The 23,358-nt window shown below is 41.7% G+C and overlaps 1 protein-coding gene across 31 annotated transcripts in view; it reads right to left on the bottom strand.

Moving 5' to 3' along the window:
- The window catches only part of PTK2 (protein tyrosine kinase 2), a gene marked incomplete at its 3' end in the record, with an annotated part of 197,114 nt that overhangs the window by 29,405 nt on the left and 144,351 nt on the right, over nucleotides 1-23,358 (bottom strand). For 18 of the 31 annotated variants that reach the window (XM_083749045.1, XM_083749044.1, XM_083749038.1 and 15 more), the window contains 9 exons: nucleotides 22,174-22,230; nucleotides 19,752-19,849; nucleotides 17,185-17,269; nucleotides 14,673-14,773; nucleotides 12,600-12,715; nucleotides 10,576-10,676; nucleotides 9,636-9,725; nucleotides 6,844-7,048; nucleotides 725-836 (listed from right to left, as the gene is read on the bottom strand). In XM_083749045.1, coding sequence (XP_083605171.1) covers nucleotides 725-836; nucleotides 6,844-7,048; nucleotides 9,636-9,725; nucleotides 10,576-10,676; nucleotides 12,600-12,715; nucleotides 14,673-14,773; nucleotides 17,185-17,269; nucleotides 19,752-19,849; nucleotides 22,174-22,230 — 965 coding nt within the window. Of the gene's footprint in view, nucleotides 1-724; nucleotides 837-1,544; nucleotides 1,699-6,843; nucleotides 7,049-9,635; nucleotides 9,726-10,575; nucleotides 10,677-12,599; nucleotides 12,716-14,672; nucleotides 14,774-17,184; nucleotides 17,270-19,751; nucleotides 19,850-20,922; nucleotides 20,944-22,173; nucleotides 22,231-23,358 lie in introns of those variants that run through there. The other 13 variants (XM_083749058.1, XM_083749029.1, XM_083749057.1 and 10 more) reach the window with 2 other exon arrangements.

Below are 23,358 nucleotides of genomic sequence, written 5' to 3'. Positions count from 1 at the left end.
ATTATGTCGTAAATAAAACTTTATGGATGTCTCACAAGCCAGCTATTTACAAGCAGTCAGGCAAGACAAAAATGAAAAGGTTTAATCCCCAGGTAAAATAATACAATGATAATCTGGGTGCCCCTGGGAGGAGATTCTAAAGAGGACAATGAGAACATAGAGAAGAGTGAGCAACCACTTGACGTATTACCACTGAAAGTTCACCTACTATCAGACCCGGTTAATGTCTTCATAGAGGTTTATGGGGAACATGTCATGAACTATACCAAGTTTCAGCAAAGCAGATAACAAAATGTGAACCAAATGAGTAGGACTTACTGAAATCACACTTATTCTAAATTTCAGTCAATAGATAATCAACATCAGATGTTGCATGTCAGTTTCACTTTTTTTTTACATTATTTAAGTAATACTTTTCAACTTTCAAGTACAGAAAAATAACAAGTTATTTCTTAAAGAAGACATATCTAAGAACTAATTTGTATTTCTTTCTGTTTCTGCTACCTTTAAGCTTTCTTTCTTTCTTTCAGGACTTTTTCAAAAGGACCTCTGCAGCAAAGGAAGACAGCTTTTTTAAAAAAGAAAAAATAATGTAGTTGCCTGCACTTTAACAACAGAGATTCAAAGGCTCTGTATCCAGATGTGGCCTGTGGTGCTTACTCCTGGAATTAAGAAGCCACACAGTTTTAGTACAAAGGATATGAGAGAAACCCATCTTCTGTACCTTGGGAGGAGCCTCATCTGATCCTCCTGAATCCCAGGACACCGTAACCTGTCGCCTTGATTCCATTCTCATACGCTCCTCCTGCTGCAGCTTCTCTTCCTCCAGTATTGTACTAGGGGGGAAATAAATGTTGCACTGAAGATAAATGGCATTCTGGCTCAGAATGTAATAGATGCCGTCCTCAAGTCTCCTCCAAGCACATTCCCCAAACCAATGGTTCCAGACGGCAGACAAGTAAGGAATTTGCTAGACAAATATGTCTTCTTTTTAGACAGCAATAGAAACGGTTAGGCTTCGTAAGACTAATAGTGGGGAGGGGAAATGGGGGTGTGGGGAGAATGCCTTTGTGAAATTAGCAACTGCATTTTGAAACGCAAGACTCATAAAACATCAAGACATATGGCAATGAGAGATATATTTAGAAAGTTACGGGTGATCCCACAGAAGAACACTGAAAATATCTATATATCCACATTCCTTTTGATCTAATGGCACCAGTGTAATTATACTGAGGCAATTAATCAAGCACGTACTTGCTTGAAAACATTCATACACCACATGTAAAATAAGATTGTTGCATCTCTGAAAAGTCCGAAAGAAGCTTCAGACTTAAGAAAGACAGAAAGGTATTTAAGGTTCTATTAGTAATGTTGAATATAACATCAAATGCTTAAAACTGCATCTAAAACTCCTATTGCTTAACTTTTTACTAGTAGACAAGCTCAAACAAAAACTGTGATAGGCTTCTAACAGAGAACAGAAGGAATTTCTCCAGTAAAACAAATAAGAGTACTACCTCCTCTATTGCTCAGCTACTTACCACATCTTTCCCACTTGAAGTGACTAATTGAAGATTTGCTGCCTCTTCAGAAATTCACTCCCCTTCCTGCCATGCAAATCACCCAACTTGGATAGTAGCCATCTTGAAAAGACTTGGCATGCAGCAGCTTCCAAGATTTACTGAGCAGTTACAGTATCCTGTGCTACATATATTCTAAGGAGTTCGAAGCTGATCCGATCATTTCCACACTGGTCTCTACAGAGCCACAAACTAATCAGTTTGGCAGCACAGCAACTTTGGGTTGCCAGTCAGGAGTTTCTAAAGGCTGTTCAGGATTTATACCCTCCTCGTCTAGCTCCCCCAGTTAACCACTTGGAATAAAGTGATGAAAGTTGCCTTAGTCCTTTGCTCATTTTAAAAATAAATTCCTCCTTGATTGGCTATTAGATTCTGCTTCTCCGCTCTGCCAAATGTAAAACCACTCTGCAGTTTCTATAGGGATGGAGAAGGCAGAAACTCAGATAGCAATTTATTTCATCTGGTTGCTGGAAATAAATGGATTTTGAGCCTACTGCCCTGCAATCTCAGTAGGCTCCAAATGAACACACCCTGCTACTACCACAAAGATAGAATAAATCAGACCAAATATATTTTTTCCCCTTATGGGTCTGCTCCAGCAGCAAAATACCAGGTAAATTTGGTCTGGAGATGAACAACTGTTTTTGTTTGTTTACTTTTAGTGAGTTGAGTGTGGTTTGAGAACAAAGCACACACACATTTGCTGAAATGCTCAAATGGGTCTTGCATGTTTTTAAAACAATACAACACCTTGCAAAAACTGTTTAGCTAAGGTAAAGACAGGATAAGCTGTGTTATGTACATATTCATACATACAATGAACAGCAGTATTTCTCTCTAAATATCCCCAGTTCTCTGGGTCTGGGGTAGGGAAAGCCCATCTGTCTTATTGCTATTTGCCCCCACCTTTTGCACACCCCAGTTAACAATCCAAATCCTAGCAGCACCTTTGCTTTAAAGAGCACTGTCATGACAGCTGCAAACCTCAAGAAACTGGTCTCCATGTACACATGATGAACAAACCATTTGTTTATTTGTCTGTTGTAACAGTTGGATGGAAACTTCTGTCATTCTACTTGGGGAAGGGTGGAAGAAATAGGGGCTCATGACCACAACACACTAGCTCATTAAAAGCCACAACTTACAAGAGACAGTCAATAGCCAAGACAATGAAAAACATGTAGAGCTACAACCAGCTAAAAATGGGAATCCTGATTTCTTAGCTGCATGCCTGGCAAGCTATCTATGCACATCACCGTGGTGTCTCCAACACTCAGTAATAGTAAGTCTAAACAGATGCAGCAAGAATTCATGACATTTTTCGCTTTCAAATTTAGAATCAACCCTTTTCTTTTCTATGTATTTCTAGTTTGCTTTACAGAGGTGCTCACACACACATTGCCCTGGTTCCTCCAAAGCAACCTTGCCTGTATGCTTGCATGACAAGTTTTGAAAATGCTTAACTTCTAAAAGCTGAAGAGCCATGCATAAAGTTTGCCTTTGAGTAATGCCTCCCATCTGCCATTCCAAGGATCAATACTAGTGAACCCTGAGCTAAATCTAGCCCCTGAACCAAAAATCTGGTGCAGTCTTCATGGCTGTGCTGGTTGGGGCTGATTGGAGTTGTAGTTCAAAACATCTGGAGAAAGCAAGGTTGGTCTGCACCAGGGGTGTCCAAACGTTTTTCAAAGAGGGTCAGATTTGATGAAGTGAACATGCGTGAGGGCCGACCAAAGTTACTGACCTTTGTTTAGGTTTGAAGTTCTTGAGCATTTTTAAGATTGAAGTTCTTGAGCTTTTTTAGGATTTTACCACAGAAAATAAAAAACTGCCACAGAGGCCAGATTAAACCAACTGGCGGGCCGGATTAGGCCCCCAAAACAGACTTTGGACATGCCTGGTCTACACTGACTGGCAGACTCCAGGGTTTCAGATGTCTTCCCAATCCTACCTGAGGCTAGGTAAAGGTACCCCTGCCCGTACGGGCCAGTCTTGACAGACTCTAGGGTTGTGCGCTCATCTCACTCTAGAGGCCGGGAGCCAGCGCTGTCCGCAGACACTTCTGGGTCACGTGGCCAGCGTGACGAAGCTGCTCTGGCGAGCCGGACCAGCGCAGCACACGGAAACGCCGTTTACCTTCCCGCTATAAAGCGGTACCTATTTATCTACTTGCACTTAAGGGTGCTTTCGAACTGCTAGGTGGGCAGGAGCTGGGACCGAACGACGGGAGCTCACCCCGCCGCAGGGATTCGAACCGCCGACCATGCGATTAGCAAGTCCTAGGCGCTGAGGTTCTACCCACAGCGCCACACGCGTCCCTGTTCTACCTGAGGATACTGGGGATCAAATCTAAGACCTGGCTGGGACTGATGGGAGTTGCAGCCTAAAACATCTGGAGAACACAAGGTTGGCAGTGGTTGACCTAAAAAATAGGGTACAGGATATGGCAAGCGACATTCAAGAGGGCTTTGCCCATTACCATTCTCTGCTCCCTCCTAAAAGTGGCCTTCTGAAAAAGGATTTGTAAACCAAGGCCCAAATTCATGTGTGGAAACCAGCTGTGGTCATCGGTGGTAAGGGTTTCACACATGCTCTGAAAAACTCTCTAATTATTTTGGAAATCCAAAAGCTAGACTGAGCCATGACTCTCAGAACAGATTCCTGGTGTAACTCCCAGTCAATGCTGATAAATGAACCCCCAATTTTGGAGCCCTACAGCAAGACTTTAAAATAGGGAGCATCAAAGCAACCCTGCCCCCAAATCCTGATCTGCTGAAATGAAGGCAATCCTCAGTTGTTTTTGTCTCTGCCCTGACAAAGAAGAGTGTGAAATGGAAATGACTCTGAGAAGCTTTAATCTGCTTGAAGCAAAGGATTAAAAATAACACATAAAACTGCCTTTGTTTGGCCACTGGGAGGGACAGTCCATAGATGGGAACAGCACAATGTCTGGAGATATTTTTGACTGTGCCTTTATACAGCTGTTCTAATGCACTCTTAGCATTTTAAAGCTAGAATTCACAGGAGGTCAGGAAAGTCAGTTTGAGCCATATTTTTCCCAAACTGAACGTTATTTGTTGCACAGTAAGTAACGGAGCATGTCTTGTCTTGCAGCTTACCCTGCCAGATCTTAAACAGCTTGAAGGCATTCAACTAATTTTCTTAGCAAAGTTGACATTTTATTTGAAATAGCCATCAGAATGCATTTTTCAGGAAAATACCATTATCCAACTAGCCACAATAACCTGTGACCCTTGTCCATGCCCTAAAAGGGAATTACATGTTGTTGTATTACTAAACAGAAGGCAATCTTCTCAAAGTTCTTCAGGCTAGTGTAGTAGGACAGAGTTGTGTTTCTTAATTTATATTTATTTCCTCACATTAACTCTGGCTTACCATAATGTGTGAATTAGTCAAGAGCAGATGCAAAAAAAGAAAACCTTCTAAACAATTTGGTTTCCAAGGGCATGGAAATAAAATATTTGTAATGTGCTCTACGACTGCCCAAGGTTGCATCACCAGCAGAGAATTTTCAACCCTTGCAAGTAAAAGGGCTGACATAGCCTTTATGGAGTGAAAGCAAGGCCAAGGGATCTTTGTCCACAGAAGGGAGAAAAAAGACTTGTGAAAAATATAAAAGTTCTTCTAAGAAACAGCAATCCTCTACTCCGCCTGTTCAGGTGAAACAGGAAGCAGTGTTTACTTCTTGACACATACGTAAAATGTCAGTGTATTTTTAGCTAGAATATAGGGAGTTCAGCACCTCTTAACAATTCATCTCATCCTGTACATCTCTGCCTGTTCACTCAGTATCTGAAACCCTACACCATGTCTCTACACCAAGCACATGGGAACAATTTCTTTCTGGTTGAGGCACTACAAGGACCGAATTACCTCCTATGGGGCAAAGGGGGAATTGGCCTGACCCTAACACTTCTCATCCCAAAACAGCTAGTTCAGACGGCCTTTACAAAGACAGTGACTGGTTGTTTTTACTGTGTGACTGTGCTCATTTTTTATTCATTTTTAGGAGGGGACTTCTAAAGGCTTTTTGTTTTTACTTTTATTATTTTTATAGTGTGCTATATCGTTATACAGGGACGCAGGTGGCGCTGTGGGTTAAAGCCTCAGCGCCTAGGACTTGCCGATCGAAAGGTCGGCGGTTCGAATCCCTGCGGCGGGGTGCGCTCCCGCTGCTCGGTCCCAGCGCCTGCCAACCTAGCAGTTCGAAAGCACCTCCGGGTGCAAGTAGATAAATAGGGACCGCTTACCAGCGGGAAGGTAAACGGCGTTTCCGTGTGCGGCTCTGGCTCGCCAGAGCAGCGATGTCACGCTGGCCACGTGACCCGGAAGTGTCTCCGGACAGCGCTGGCCCCTGGCCTCTTAAGTGAGATGGGCGCACAACCCCAGAGTCTGTCAAGACTGGCCCGTACGGGCAGGGGTACCTTTACCTTTTACCTTATATCGTTATACTGCTCACTACTATTAGTGGCCACTGTCTTGGAAGCCCTAACAAAAAAGCCAGGTGAACACTATTTTAAGCAACAGAAAAGTGAGAATTTAGGGTACTATCTGCAAAGCAGTTGTAAAAGGGGTTGGAGTGCCTATTGAGCCCTTCAAATTCACATGCTCCAAGAGTCAAGCTGCAGGACTGTATGGTCAAATTCACCCTCCACAACAAAAATAATAAAAAGGAGGGGGAGGATATCAACCACAGATTCTATGAAAAAAAGGTAGATAAGTAAAACCATGGGGGAAAGGAAATAAGATGACTGAAGGTGAATTCATTCTGGAAGTAGCACTTGGTAGGTATTCAATGGGACTGACAAACATAATATGTACTGATGGGAGGCTATGAAACAGAACAGTCACACCAAATATTTGATTCAAATATTCCAAGATTATTATTTTTTTCAAAAATGCTTTTGTTTAAAATAGTTACCGTATTTTTCCATCTATAAGATGCCCCCATGTCTTTTGGGGAACTCAGATATAAGAAAATGGGGGGCAGGAATCTATCCGTGTATAAGACACCCCCAGGTTTTGGACATTATTTTTTAGGGAAAAAACCCAATCTTATACATGGAAAAGTACAGTATATCCTAAGCACAAACAAGCACATTTTTATTTCAAAATAATGCCATCGATCCCTCGCTCCATCCTCCTCCCTCACAAACACAATCCCTTTAAAGCCAATATCTTAACATAACAAGATTAGCACATAACATGAGATGCTAGCAGACAAGAAAGCGATTCTTACTTCAGCTGAGCTTTAAGTTCCGTAAATCTCGGCCGCCTGCTGGGGTCATATGCCCAACATTTGGTCATAAGGCTGTACAGAGTGGGAGGGCAGTTCGGAGGCATTGGTAACCGCTCGCCATTCTCAATGCGGCCAATCACATCATTGTTCTTCACTCCTTGAAAGGGCTTTATGCCATGCATTAAAATTTCCCACATACACACACCTGGGAAATTGAAAACAAAAAGTGAGCAGTTAACCTGAAACAAGAGTATTTGGGGGGAAATTATCAGCCAGGTTAAAGACTTAGCTAATAAAGTTTTGAAAGGATTTGTTTTCTCAGGCATACAGATAAAGGGGTGACTGAGTTGTTGAACAATAGCTAGCAATAATGAGTTGGAAATTGTGCAACCTCTCAACAAACACTTGCGTTTTTGTTCAGAAATCTGCCTCAGCAGACTACCTATCTGTTGTTCTGAACCATGAATATTCACCGTGGAATTTATGCTCCAACCACATAAAGGAAAGATATACTAGATTAACTGTAAAAAGGGAAATTCTTACTTATGTGTGCACTCCCATTTTGGGAGGAGACAGACACATCTAGGATAAAACCTATTCTCGGAATAGACAGGGTTACAGTTGCTGGGATACCAAGGGGCAAAAGGTATCTACTTTCCCAATCTAAACCCAACAAGCTACGTTTTTTCAACCATATTGTCTGGGCTTAATCTAGACAAGATGAGGGTACTGTGGGAAAGTATATATAAGATTTGGACAGGTGGACATGGCTTGCCAAAATGGCCTGGCAGGTCAAATGGGAACGTCTGGTGGGGCAAGTCTGGCCAGAAGTTCCTGCTTTATTAGAAGAAAAGTTGAACTTAAAAAAAACACAACACTATAATAACGAAGGAAGTAAATTGATTAACATATTTCATTGGCATAAAAAGCTCAACTTAATCTATATTAACAAAGCCTCAAAATGGACCCCCCCAAGTGCTGAAGAAGTGTGAAATAGTACCTTTCTTTAAGAAACATACTCATTACTACACTAAAAGGCCATGTTTAATACTTCCCTTTCTTATTAACTTATCACAAACCGAAAGCTGCCTTAAAAAAGAAGTGTGCTCTACACTTTCAGCCCCACTTACTCAAACTGGCCTTAACCACTCATTCAACTAAATTTTTGGTTAATCAATCAGCCTGTTAAACTTCACCATCCTAGTCATAATGATAAAGAATAAGCAATCCTTGTTTTCCACATTTCCCACAGGCTTGTTCTTACTTGTGGACGGTTCTTGACAGTATTTCAGTCTGAGGTTAAGTTTCAACAAAGAAAAAAAGCTGAACCAAGAGACAAAGTAGTTTCAATCGAAACTATGCTTAACATGGGTAATCCAACAAAAATTGCCTTAGGAGCTGTTAATAGCTGGGGCTTTCTACCCACAATGCCTTTCCTGTGACCAATTAAAAAATAAATTACTGAAGAAAGAATGCTCCAACTGCAATATAAAAATAATTATGAACCAAAAAGTACAAATAAATGAGCTTGTTTTTGTTGCACCATGCTTTTACTAAGCACAGTGAGGCTGATATCAACCCACCCCTTTTGGCATATGCTCAGCTTATTACAAGGGATGAAACCTCTCCTGGCTCTTGCCAAGTACAGAAATAAATACAGAAGAATTTAAGAACTTCCAGAGCCTAGCTGTATTCACACCTTTGTTTGTCTATGCAGTATAAATGAGTGTTTGTGAATGAATGAATATTTGTGTATATACGTATGTGCACACATACGCACACACCTACAGCAAGAACCACTGATATTGCATCACAATTTAGCATGGGCAAGATAACCAAGGATCGAGCTTTGTAGATGAGGGGGTGGAGTTCTACTAATCAGTATTGCCATTTTTATGCTGTTTTGCTACTCATAAAACGTCACAGCAGCTTACAAAGTAAAGTAAAACAACAACATCAATGAACACAAGCAGAACTACCACAAGAAGCAGAATCAAACACCAAAGGCTGCCTGAAAAACCTGTCTTCACCCATCTCTGTAAAGACAGAAAAGGAAGAATAAATTCCTCTTGGGAGAGAGTTGGAGAGTATCAGGAGCTACTCTACAGCAGCTACTTCAAGATAAACAACATATGCAAGGCAGAACACCACATCCGGCACTAGCTAAAGCTTCTGAGTCATTTAACAAAGCAACTTCATCACATTGTGTGTATTACTAAAGTTTAATATGAAAGCTACCAAAGCATGTCTAACAACGGCCAGGGCTATACTAGGTATCTGGCTTTTCACCCAAAGCAGGTGAAAGGCACTCCAACATGGAATCCAGGAGCAATGGTTGATCCAACAGCACCTCCAGACTACAATTCTGAACCTTTCAGGAGGGAGAGACCTTGTCCAGAGACAAGGCGTGTCCCAAGGCAACCAATTTACTGACTCTCAGTTACTGGGCCACCATGAAGCCCAAACGGCAATGGTATCCCTGCTCCCACATACGCAAATGCTCATCATTTCTTCCTATGGGAAAAGTAAATCACACGCCACAGTAAAAGCAAAATTTGCCTTCCACCCTGTCATTAGGTTGCCCAGCCTCACTGACATGGACGCAGCAGAATGATGCAATGTATGTAGGTCTGTGTGCAAAATCCAGAGGTACATTGCACCCGATAAATCCTTTAATATCCTTCCACAAGGATGGAGGGAACTTGTCAGTTTGAAATATATGGGAAATGAAAGCCTGTAAGTGGTTCACATAAAAAACAACAACCCTATAAACGGAGCTCATCATCACTTACCAAACATCCAGACGTCACTGGCTGAGGTAAAACGTCGGAAGTTGATGGACTCTGGTGCCATCCACTTGATAGGCAATTTTCCTTTGGAAGCTGGAAGGTATAAATCACGACTACTGAAGACCCGTGAACTGCTAATGCTAAAGTATATTCAGCTGATTATCTTCAATAGTATACGCAGTGTTCTTTCTCCTGGCCATTTGTAAAGATCCTTTTGTGCCGTGCTTCTCAGAGTGTAGCGTCAATTACAAAGACGAAGACCAAGGAAGGTGCCTCACAGTTGCACTTTCATGAAAGGAGTATAAGTAACAGCAGAGACTAAAAGCCTAATGTTACGGTCAAGCTGCACTGAGCCACTTGTATTGCTGATTATGATGCCCCTTTGGTAGCTGTTTACTCATCTCCTGCTGCACTCCTCTGTCCTGTCTTGCTAAGCCACTGCCTTGCGACAGGCTTTTCTGCCATCTGATCTCTTTGGTACTCACATGCACTCTGACTTCTTCCAAGTTTACAGGCCTTGTTTTTCACTAGGCTGGCCCAGAATCTGGATTGTTGTTCCACATACACCACAGAGGGCAGAATGCATGCAGCTTGGCTCCCTAACTCTCCATTAAAATAAATCAGGTGTGCAATTCTAAGGAAAGTGTGATATTTTAAACCGACAGGTGCTGAATGTCATTGGGCAGATACAATCTGGTTACTTATTTAAGAAAGCTGCAAAGCAGAATAATTTGCAGAAATAACATTTTCCTGGCTTCTTCCAAATGTATTTATACAACATTGGTTTATTTTTTAAACTGGGATGGGTTTGATTTTACTTGCCATTATACTGTGGTTCTGTATTATGTCACATGTACCATCTTAAAATCAACTGACTTAGTAAATACAATGACGCCGAGTACATTTTAGAAACCATGCCTTGCTGAACATTCCCCTTTCTTACCTTTATAATACGTACTATCTTCCATATACCGGGACAAACCGAAGTCACCTAATTTCACACAGTCCGTGGAGGACACAAGCACATTTCTAGCAGCAATATCCCTGCCAGAGGACACAACAGTTATTTCCTTTCACATAAATTTAAGGCATCAAAAGTTTTGACTATTAGCAATATTCTGTGCATTTCATCACACTGAAATCTAACATCATTCTCCCTTACTAACCCAAGTTATCTCTCCTGGTAGAAATGACAAGTGCACTACCAATATCGGACTGTTCACCTGACCTCCAGTAGGTCACACTGCTGCAACTTAGGCAAAAAGGGAGGGGAGGGGAGAGGGCACTGTGGTTCAAACACACTGGTGGAGTCAATCTGGTGCTCTTGCCAGTGTGTTTGCACCACGCCACCCCTCCCCTTCTACCCCCTGGTAAGCAGCCGTGACACAACGGACTGGAGCAGCACTAGCCTACCACCCTGTCCACACTCTGTGCACACGCAACATAGTATATGAAAGTCTGTTTAGGATCCACAGAGAAAACAATGTGAGTATGCAAGAAACTACCTTATGCCCAGCCAAATCGATGTTCCTCTAAGATAACCATCTGCAGAAGTCAGACTTTGCCCTGTTACCAAAAATTCAGTGTAATTCACTGAATTGAGACCTTCTTTATGTTAAGTGTGTGCAACACCTTCAAATCTAGGGCGCCTCTCTGCTGATCTTGCCTTATCCATGTGAAGTTGAATTACAAAATCTTCATTAGTTTCAGACTCTTGCCTCTACCGTACACACAATTTTTTCAACATGAAGAGCAATTATAGCCCATTCTTTAAGCTAGTAAAGTACCAATCCACTCATGTGCCTCTGAGTGATAGCAGGTGCTTGGAGAATCACAACATCTGGGAAGTACAAGAGTTTCCAAATTTCTGTTGCTCATACCTCTCTCACCGTATAAATCAGAACTCTCCCATTTCTCCTCATGGTGAAAAAAGCTTGCATTTCACACCAAAGAGGAAGTGCAAAATGCATTTTAGCACTACAGTAGGGAGCTTACACTTCCTGTTTCCCAAATTATTGTTCATGAAACCCCCAGTTTCAATCTCAGCTCCAGCATAAACTTAGAAGGTGGCTTTAATCCCAGGTCTAACTGGGATTTTGTGAGGATTACAAGATGGAGTGTATGGAGTCCTTGAACAAACTAAAGTAGCCTTTGCCAACCAAGTGCCATCCAGATGTTTCTGTCATCCATATTTAATGCAACATTTTATTCACTCTTATTACTTAGAAATCTGAGGGGTTGTTTCTACTGGTTTTCAGTTTAATTGCAGCAGAAAACAGCATGAGTATAGTTCTTCCTGCTCTTAAGAACACTGCTGATAAGCTCTCACGTTTTGAAAGGGTTTCAAAATTGCATTTGCAAATCGCCAGAAGATGTCTTGGCAGACTCACTTGCTGCAATTTTTTTTTTAAATACTAAAAAGCGGCAGTCCAGCAGGTGTCACTCTTCACTAAGTCTCTTGAGTGCAGCTGCATCCCCAACAGGGGAGCAGAGGGAAATGAATTTTGGAACTTCAGAGTTTTATTCTAAACTTGGGAGTATTTTTATTCACACAGTAAATTAAGTTCTAATAAATTACCGTATTTTTCGCTCTATAAGACACACTTTTTCCCTCCTAAAAGGTAAGGGGAAATGTGTGTGCGTCTTATGGAGCGAATGCAGGCTGCGCGGCTATCCCAGAAGCCAGGACAGCAAGAGGGATTGCTGCGCAGCGCTCCCTCTTGCTGTTCTAGCTTCTGACTTAGCCGCGCAAAGCCTCTTCAGGGCACGGGGAGCCTTCATCCTGCTGCCCTGAGGAGGCTTCGCGGGGCTATCCCAGGAGCCAATGTTAAGATGCAGTTCTAGATAACAAAACATTTCTCCTATCTTTAAGCAGTATAGCCAAACAGTCTGGCTGCTAAAGAAGGCAAACAAACGTATGCATTTGGGGGTCTGAAACTAAAATTTTGCAGGTTGAAGATGTCTTACCTATGTACAAATCGTTTACTCTCTAAGTAGGCAAGTGCTGTGCTAAGCTGATAAGCATACAGTATCAAAGATGCCAGATCCAAGTTGTATTTTCTTACTTGCAAAAACGACCGCAGCTTTATGGATGAAAGAGAGAGAGAAAGTTCAGGCAAAATAAAAACATAGCTGAATGAATATGTGGGGTCTGTGACAAAATGTTGCTGTCCGGGGTGCTTTTATTTATTGTTCCAAAATATTCAACACAACCCCATTTTCTGTCTCCCAAGCTCCAGAACAGAAACCAGCAGTTCAGTGACTATAATAGGTATAAAGGTAAAGTTAAAGGGACCCATGACCATTAGGTCCAGTTGTGACCAACTCTGGGGTTGCGCCACTCATCTCGCTTTATTGGCCAAGGGAGCCGGCGTACAGCTTCCGGGTCACGTGGCCAGCATGATTAAGCCGCTTCTGGCGAATCAGAGCAGCGCACGGAAACGCCGTTTATCTTCCTGCTGGAGTAGTACCTATTTATCTACTTGCACTTTGACGTGATTTCGAACTGCTAGGTTGGCAGGAGCAGGGACCGAGCAACGGGAGCTCACCCCATTGTGGGGATTCGAACCGCCGACCTTCTGATTGGCAAGTCCTAGGCTCTGTGGTTTAACCCACAACGCCACCCGCGTCCCTGACTACTAAGTATACCCAGCCTTATTTTTTCTTTTTTTGGAGGGTGAGCCTTAGTCTCCCCCCCCCCCCCCAGTTCTTTTACCTCTACAAAACCTGGGAGTCTCCCCATCCATGCCGGTATTTCCCCCTCAATGGCCACATTTGGGCTACAATACTGTTGGGCATTTATCCTGCCAAAGGCATTTGGAAACCCTTGAAAAAAAGTCACATAACAGGCCTTGCTCCCTTTTCCCACAATGTCCACCAGAATGCTCCCACGCGCTTCTTCCTACTTGTTCTTGTGGGTTTGTTGAGCTCTGCCTGAGCCCCATTCCCATAGATACACGGCAACCAGCAGCCCTCTGCTGTGATCCCTACCTCACCTTAAGACTCCCTGGGTCTTAAGAATGTTGTTGCACTACTTCCTTCATGCCTCACCCTGGGATGATGGGGCCTGATGATCACTTTCACCCACCGAGACTCTTTCTTGTTTACTGCCTGGTCTTTGTTTGACTCTTTAGAGCGGGGTGGAAGCCTGTGGCTCTCTAGATGTCGCTGGACTACAACTCCCACCATTCCTGAACATGCCCATGCCCAAACACCACTTAGCAGAAGATGTGAAAAGAGACCAAGAGGTCATAAGGCAGATATGAGCCCTGTCCACCCAATTCTGCAGCAAAAGCACTGGACTGGACTACAGCCCACAATATAGCCAAACTGGTGGCATTTGGCTGACAGCGCTGAATTGAAACCCCCGCTCCTCCACTTTACAATATTAATTTGTCAGGTGGAAGGAAGTGGCAAATACAGCAATCACTTCAGTATTTTTTTTAACAAGTAATATGAATCAAAGCATTTCAGGGGAAAAGAAGGAAGACGAAAACAGGTTGCCGGCAGCTGTTGGGAACAGCATTAAGGGGATAATAATAGAATTTCAAACAATAATGCTAAAGCATTAGAAGGGAACTGAGCTGTGTAATCTGTTACACATAACAGTTACCCTAGTTCAATTCTCAATTCCACTGTATAACCTGGTTCAAGCAAATCTATTAGGAATAGCTCTCTCTCAAGGGTAATATGGTTTTACTTGTTATCCATTAATACACATCTTGTGCACAGCATGTATGAAAGTTTTAATTTATTATCAGTTCCACTCTCTGCTTAACTACAAAGAACCCCTTTGAGGACTATGAGTCAAACATCACCAGGGTAAACAGGTGCAAATCTCCCATCACAAGCACAGCTAGGCCTGATTACTCCAGGGTTGAATTTGAACCCCAAACTGTGCAGCTGCAGAGTTTTGATGAGTGTCTTGGAGTACAATATTCAAGCAGAAAATACATGGCTGGCAAAACAAGCAGTCCTCCCAAATCTCTTTATAAAACATCTGCAAGACTTAGGCATAACAAGCTACCAAACTTTTCCTACCTCTCCTAACGTACAGAGCTCCATAATGATCCAGACGGGGTTTTCTGTGATAACGCCGATCAACTTGACGATGTGAGGATGATCAAACTGACGCATAGTTACTAGAATGGAGAAAAGTAAGCTTTGTTGTTAAGAATCACACTGTGATCTCAAAGAGGATAGGGTGGTGGGCCAATGACACTTCTGGGAACAAGAACTCAAGTTACAAACTCTGGACTAAGAAATCGGAAGCGTCAGAAGCACTTTATGTAATACAGATTGAACATGAATGCACATCACAGGTGGCAATTTAGCACCACTGATATTTCCACTGTAAGTCAGCAGTGTCTTTCAATAGGACTAAACCAGGTACTCCAACTCAACAAAATCTGTTGGGTTGAGACCCTCTAGAAAATTAGTACTAGGCATTGTGGTAAAATAAGTAGAGTAATACTGAAGCCCAGCTTCTTCTTCTTTGTAAGACACCTTAGCATTTCTTATCTAGTCACAATGTTTATGAATAATTCAGCTATTTATCCTTCATAAAGGGAGGAGGAAGAATAGTTAACTAATTAGGATTGATTCATAATGTTATTACTGTGCTGATAGAATTTAGCACTGACATGTGTATGGAGTCCACAAGAAAATCTCATTTGGTGCTTTGGTGTTTATCAGATCTTATTTATTATGAGCATAATTGCTCTATTATCAGTCTCATCAGAAAAACAGCAACACCTCACACTTGCTAAAATGTGCATCTATTTATTCATGCTGTGGAAGAGACAGCATTCTATAGCTAAACCTGGAACACCAGCCTTTTATCTCAGAACGGGCAGAGAAACATTCCTAAAACATTTATTAAACATAGCAGTTTTATATTGGTTGCTCATGCTTTTGCCGCAGTTACAAATTATGTCTTATTCCTCTGATTAAACTGTTTATTGAAATCCTAGATTTATGAATCAAATCCACACCTTCTATATGTCTAGGTTTTGAAGAGTTGCTAGATTATGCGGGGGTGAGGAGAACAGTGTTATTCCTGACAAGGACCATTGGCGTCAAACACTGCAATGTCTTTACAACTAGATTGCTGGTTGTGGTTCCTTCCAGATCTCACATAACCCCTGTTTTAAAACAGCTGTACTGGCTGCCAATTCATTTCTGGGCCCAATCCAAGGTGCCTCCAGTTTCATTTTAAGCAAAGCTTCCCCCAAATTCAGCATCTAATTACAAGTTAGTTAGGGGGAGGGAAAGCAGGAAAGAACTGAAAACTCAAGACAACCAGGTGTGGAACTCCACGGCCTTTCTCAAATGAGGTGTGTGTTTTCTACACACAGATGGAAAGTATGAGAAAGTACTTGAGTCATTTCTAATATCAGCAGAATCCTGATTTCTGGTATCAGCAGATTCAGCTAGAAAATAAAAAAGTGAAACCCGGCTTCTCAAGCTGTGCTAACCGTCTATTTGGCTTGATATGCAATTCAGGGTTTTATGTGTACATTGGTATCAGAGTAATTCAAATATGTGGCCTTAAAAACAATCTGTATATGCACATATCTGCATACAGTAAGTAAAACCCTACTTCAAGTTAATGTAAGGTTGATGGCAACAGAACAGAGTAATTGCACAAATCTGTCATAGAACGCAAAGCTCAAAATAATGAAGACGCTAAGTTTTTTCTAAAAAACAAAACTTATACATCTATGCAACCCCTGAGCATGAGCCAAACTTTGGTTATGCTTAAAGTGTGGAAAAAGTAGCTTTAGGTAATGGAAGCTGCTCTGAGGCATATTGGTGTTATTTGCTGCCCTCTCATTATACTACATTATAAACTGTAAAGAAGCCAAGGCCCCCTTCTGGAAAATTTGAATGCATATGGCCACATTGCCTCTTTAGTTGCTCCCACATTTATTTTCAAAATTGAGGCATTGCTTTATTAAAAACACAGACATTGGCTTGGAACCCAGAAAAGGCTGGGGTAACAACTTCAACATGCCACAAATGGTTCAACTTGTCAGCAGCATGAACCAGAATTGGTCTGCCTCATAATATACAAGCTACATGAAAGTGTGGTGATAAAGTTCACTTTCTAGCTGGCCACAGGTTCAGTTCTCCGTTAATAAAATGTGTGCTGCAATGACCTGCCAGAGATGTTGCAAGCACAAAAACATAAAACATGGCACTTCACAAGTGCTATAAAATTGGTGATATGGTAAAAATATAAAATACTTATTACCTTTTAGTTTCAGGATGGTTTGTGTACTTAATGCTCAGAGTAAGTCAGCTTACAGCTTTCATGATGAATTTGGGCCATTATTTACATACCTCTGACTCTGAAAATTCATCATTTAATGCTGCTATGTTTTCAACATAACGAAGAATGAAGGCTAGAAAACTTGCTCTCAAAAACAGATAACTGAATAAAAGCAGGGTTCTCAGAATTATAAGAGCATCTTAAATTTTGTGGCCATATGATACACGTTCCCCACCTTGGCTTACTGAAATGTAAAGAGGAGGTGATTTTAGAACTTACAGGCTTCTTGTAAGAATTTCTCTCGCACACTGTCTGAGGTGCAGTTTTTACACGTTTTGATTGCAACCGCCATGGCAGGGTTTTCCTGCAAGACAGAAAAACCACAATATAAAAATAATGGTCACCTCCTGTGAGTATTTGTTTCTTTGTAACTATAACCAACAACTATGAGAGAGGGTTTTTGTTTGTTTTTTGCAAGAAATCATGGTAAGTTACAAGTGTATATTTTCATTCAATTAATTCATATACATTGGCAATGTTGTTTCTAACAATGTTGCATAGAACACATCTTAAATTTTTTTAAAAACATATTTGCAACAAATCATTGCTAAGCATTCTCTCACTCTGTAATAGTTTTGAAAAACACAGAGCTTGTGAGTCATTTTGGAAGCAGACTAGCATCCACTGGTACATTTCTGGGTGATTCCTCCACCTTTGTCCAAACTTGAGACAACTTAAGAAAATGAGAAATCAAACTGACACAACTTTTAGTGAGTGATGAAAAACTCCCCCTGCAACGGCATGTTTGTGTCTCTGTGTCTGCACCCAAGCAAGTGTGCAAGCACACACACTTTAAACCCAAATACAGTAGTACCTCGGGTTAAGAACTTAATTCGTCCTGGAGATCCGTTCTTAAGCTGAAACTGTTCTTATGCTGAAGTACCACTTTAGCTAATGGGGCCTCCCCCCGCTGCCGCACGATTTCTGTTCTCATCCTGAAGCAAAGTTCTTAACCTGAGGTACTATCTCTGGGTTAGCGGAGTCTGTAACCGGAAGCGTATGTAACCTGAAGCGTCTGTAACCCGAGGTACCACTGTATCTATTTATATCCGCCACCTTGCAAGGAAATCCTACCCATTTCAGAAGGACTCTCTAGGGTTCTCCCCATTTTATGTGATTTCACATATGGGGAGTGGGGAATGGAACCTGTATACAAATTACCTCAATTTTTGTGTGAAATGTGCAGCAGTAACAGTAGGCTGTGTATGATAGCAAACAAGTATTTTAATGGACAACGAATTATAAGGGCTGCTTCTAACTTATTTGAAGACACAGGTACAAACATGTAGGCTTGGACAGATTAACACGAGCAACATTTAGCCACATTATGTAAAGTTCTCTCTCTCTCTCCCCTCCGCCCGGGTAGATCCCAAAATGTGGTGTTGAAGAACTACTGTCCTGCCCTATACCCTTTGACTTACAAGGTACCATAGACTTTTAGCTTCTTCAAATACAAGTTCATGAATAGGAATGAAGGAACATGTCATGCACTTCAAGTAATAATGTAAGGTAAAGGTAAAGGTACCCCTGCCCGTACGGGCCAGTCTTGACAGACTCTGGGATTGTGCGCCCATCTCACTCAAGAGGCCAGGGGCCAGCGCTGTCCGGAGACACTTCTGGGTCACGTGGCCAGCGTGACATCGCTGCTCTGGCGAGCCAGAGCCGCACACGGAAACGCCGTTTACCTTCCCGCTGTTAAGCGGTCCCTATTTATCTACTTGCACCCGGAGGTGCTTTCGAACTGCTAGGTTGGCAGGCGCTGGGACCGAGCAGCGGGAGCGCACCCCGCCGCAGGGATTCGAACTGCCGACCTTTCGATCGGCAAGTCCTAGGCGCTGAGGCTTTAACCCACAGCGCCACCTGCGTCCCTGCCAAGTAATAATGAAGGCTCCACAAATAATCAGAAAGCCCAAACTAAAGAATTCTATCCCTGCCAAGCCATGTGAAGCAGTAAGACAGAATGATATTTCACTTCCCAGGTCAGAGGTTGGCTCCAGACAAAGGTGGTGGATCTCCTTTGTAATTCTTGGTTAGAGCATGGTGCTGATAACACCAAGGTTGACGGTTAAATCCCCATACGGGGGTCATTTTCAACTCTACAGTTCTATGCATAGCTATCAACTTACAGATTTGAAAATAAGGGACCAGCAGCCTCGAAAATAAGGAATCAGCAGCCAAAATAAGAGATTTTCCGGACACAGGTATATTCAACTTCTGAGCCCCTCCGAGCCAAGGGCAGTAAGCCCAGCCAGCAGCCAAACGAAGCCTCAAGAGGTGGTTCCCACAGCTCAGCAACCCAGCAAAGGGGATGCAGCAAGGAAAACCACCACCACCTCTCCGCTGGGAAGTGCTGAGCAAAGGGGAGTCCCCAGGCAACGCAGCCGATTTGATCGGCACAAGGCATGCAAGCTCCACCCCCCCCCCCAGTCGTACTTAGACTCCTTATTGGGTGAGCAATACAGCCAAGCAACACAGTTGAAGCCTTCCTCCTCCCTGGCCGGTAGGCAGGGAGGGAGAGGAGCTGCTTTCTTTGAAACCCGGGAAATTTAAGGGACATCATCAATAAGGGACAGCAGCGGGACACAGCGCTGGGATAAGGGACTTTCCCGCCACACAAGGGACGGTTGACAGCTATGCTTCTATGATTCTTTCACTACTCTTACTGGATAAAATAATAAATGTTTATCCACCAAATGTATATAAAACACAGTGTTTTCACAGAACGCATAATTACAAGAAAGAGAATACACTTTAAGAAAAAGTATGAAAACAATAAGGATACCTACTGGGGTCACGTAAACTCCTTGATGAACGTCTCCAAACTGCCCTTCACCAATGCAGCGTCCCAGTTCAATCCGTTCTCTCTGAATCTCATAATCCCTGGCTATTGAAACAGAATCCATTTAAATGTCAATCTACTGATGAAAAGCTTTCAGCTGAAATAATCCACAAGATGCCAAAAAATTCAAAAGTAAGCCGCACAAATGATTGGCATTTGAAAAACAGATTAGAATTTGCTGCACGCAATCTATAAAAATACGGTCTGCACAGCAGAATCCTCTTAAACAACTGTTCGAATGAAAACCCTGAAAAGAATGCTGTGAAATCCAGACGTACTGAATTAGTTCCAATGTGTTTAGTTATTATTAATGCAATAAATATAATTAAAACATCTTAATTGGATTATGACCTACAAGACCACATGGAAAGAAATGCAAGTAGCCTAGATTATATGGGTTAGCCTCCATAAACAGTATGTTTAAGAGTTCTCTGCTATATTGTCTTTTGGGTGCCTGAGGCTGGAATCCTTTGCACAATTACCTGAGAGTAGGTTCCACTGAACCAAGTGAGACCTACTTCCAAGTAAACATTAACAGGATTGCACTGTTAAACACCAAATCAGCCTGGAGTATTTTTAAAGAGGTGCAAGGAAGGAGATAATAAAAAGAACCAGATATTTACAAAAGCAACACCTAAATTCTGGTGATATTTGATGCAAAATTGACATAATGAGATTGTGTATTATTTATTACTTTTTTCTATAGTTTACTGCATATTACTAAGAAAACCAGTGGTTTCCTAGAGCATGAAGCAATGTATCTCCAATCAATTCATTTATTTACTTGGAAACATGCTTTATTTCTCATTTCTGCTGCCAGCTACCTCCAAAACAAGTACTTTAGGTCTTATTCTATAACACTTCATGTACAGTATTTGTAACAATAAGTGAGGACAGCTCACACGATAAAAATGGGCTTAATATGTCCTACACATTTTTTAATTGACTAATGCATTATCCTCTTTAAAATCCCAAAGCTATCAAATATATTGGCTAAATTCTCACAATCAAGCTAATTAATATTTTATATTAATAAAGTCAAGGTATTTTTAAAAAAAGACACCATCACATCATTCCAAAGTTGCAAGCACAGAGATTATTAAAGGATCTCCTGTTACCTTCATCTATTCCATAGCTTTCTGCAGTGCAATTAAGAGAAAAATCAAACACTTCCTTAGAAATAGCTTCTTCAAATTCATAAAACACTTGGAAAATACTTCTAATATTTAAAACCCACAGAGACTTTGTATATTAATTTAGTGTGAGCCCCACAAGTATAAAATCTTAATTTCTTTTTGCCACCATCTTCATGACCCAAAAGAGACAAAGATGTCATTGGTAATCCCTGTTCCCAGCCTTTATTTGCAAAGTGCAGCATGTTTTAGGATAGGGCTTCAGAACATGCAGTGCTCACTTCTGAGATCTACCCTCTCTCGTTACTATGGCCCAAAACAATAGAAGCATCCAACCAGCCCCACACCCAACCCTGCAAGGGGTTTTTATTTATTACATTCATGTCCACTCTTCTTTCCAGGGTGGCCTACATAGATCCAAGTTCAGCAGTTCACACAGCCATTTTCCCTCCTTTGGGAGGAGGCTGAAAACTTGCACTTGCAAACTGATATTTCCAGGGGCTAGCACACATCTGGTCTCACAAAAGGAAAAAAAGAAAGAGGGAAGAGACAGAAGCACTCATGGACCTGGCTTGCCTAGGCAAGTTCTGAAGTCGACCAGTGCCACAATATCCAAGACTGAATTTAGCACTAAAGCAGCCAAGCCAAAGCCCCATTAATGCAATGCTGTTTGTCACTGGGCTGTATTTCAGACTGCAGGCAGGATTCAAGCGATTGAATGCTCCCCCCAAATACTCCTTCAACATATAAACAGGGTCTGCCGGTGGCATGCTAGCTGCAGACATCCAATGTGGGGAAATCATTCAACTCATTTGAGCGCTCCCCTGAAATGGTACAAGCTAACAACAGATATACCACACCAAGTTTTTCCTCATGCATTTTAAATTTTAATGGTTTACGTGGTGTCTACAGTTCTTCATTTTCTAACCTGATGGGTTCACCCCCCCCCCTTAATTTCTACTAGGGTGTTTAATTGTTAGCTTTGTTTCATGAATCAAGCACAGATAGAAGAAGAAAACAGAGTGTAAATCCTATAAGAATATTCTTGCCCATAACATTTCCCTTTTAAAGCCATCTGGTTTTGAAATGTATCGATCTTCTGACCAATAAGTTATCTAAAACCAATTGAACTAACTGAAGCCAATGGATCTCAACTGGGTTAATTGCAAACGGCTTGCTGATTGCTGTTCTGAAGTTTATGAATACAACAAACTCCAGAATGAACATTTTACTTACTTGAGGGCATGGTATAAGTATCTTCTTCATCTATAATCTCTGCATAGTCATCCGTTTCTGAAAGGAAGGAATCAGAGAGTTTGTAGGAGGATTGACATTTTGGGGGGTAGGGATGCTGTCCCTTTCCCATTTAAAAAGCAAAAACCTGTAGCCTTTTCAATCTTCACACAAATCTGCTTAGGCCACCATGACTAAAGCTTCCCCATGCACCAAGTTATTCATGGAAATGAAGATGATCTCATTGCCTACTACATTACACCACACAGACTTGTTTTTCAGACATTAGAGACAATTTGAATGCATCTTTTATTAAATAGTAGACAGTTCCCCTATTTAGTTCTATTAGTCAAAATATGAATTAAGTCCTGTCTGTATCATCAATTGAAATTTCCAACTACAAGGCTCATTATAATCCAATGGTGTGGGACAGGAATATAAATCAAGACCCTTTCTAAGAGGTGCAAACAAGCAAGAACTTTGTATATCTTATGCATTATTAACAATTTGAGGATGAAGGATCCACTAGCAGCAAGAGTCTGATGTTTAGTTTCAGTCTAGCACACTATGGAGTGATCTGTTCCCTTAAAACAAAAAAACAGAAAGATGGATTGTACATCTACATGAAACCACTGAGGTGGCCAGGTTGCTCACGGGGGCAAGACAGTTTTGAGCATATTACACCAAGCCTGGCCTGACTGCACTGGCTGGGCCCAATTTTGACCTAAAAAGCCTTAAAAGGCTCAGGACTGCAATACCCCAAGGACCGCCTCTCTCCATATGACCCTACAGACCCTGAAATCATCATCATCATCATCATCATCATCATCTTAATGTGCCTCCTTCACGAGAGATCCAGAAGATGGCAACGTAAGAAGAGGCCTTTTCTGCAGTAGCTCCCCATTTGTAGAATAGTCTTCTCATGGAGGTTCGGCTGGCACCTTCATTATATACCTTTAGGAACCAGGGGAAAACACTCCTCTTCAAACCAATCTTGCTATTAACATCCTATTACATTTTGAATTGTTTGTGGGACGGGGGATAGGGGTACGGGGAAGGGGGTTGAAGGTGCATTGTGTATCTTGTATTTTTAATCTTGTATTTTGAGAACTGCCCTGAGATCTACAGATGAAGGGCAGCATACAGATTTAATAAATAATAATTGTAAATTCCATCTGCAAATGAATT

Source organism: Podarcis gaigeae (genome assembly GCF_964106915.1).
Source record: "Podarcis gaigeae genome assembly, chromosome: 7".
NCBI classification, from domain to species: Eukaryota; Metazoa; Chordata; class Lepidosauria; order Squamata; family Lacertidae; genus Podarcis; species Podarcis gaigeae.
Note: the sequence above shows the minus strand (reverse complement) of the source record. Positions and strands in the feature narration are given on the sequence as shown.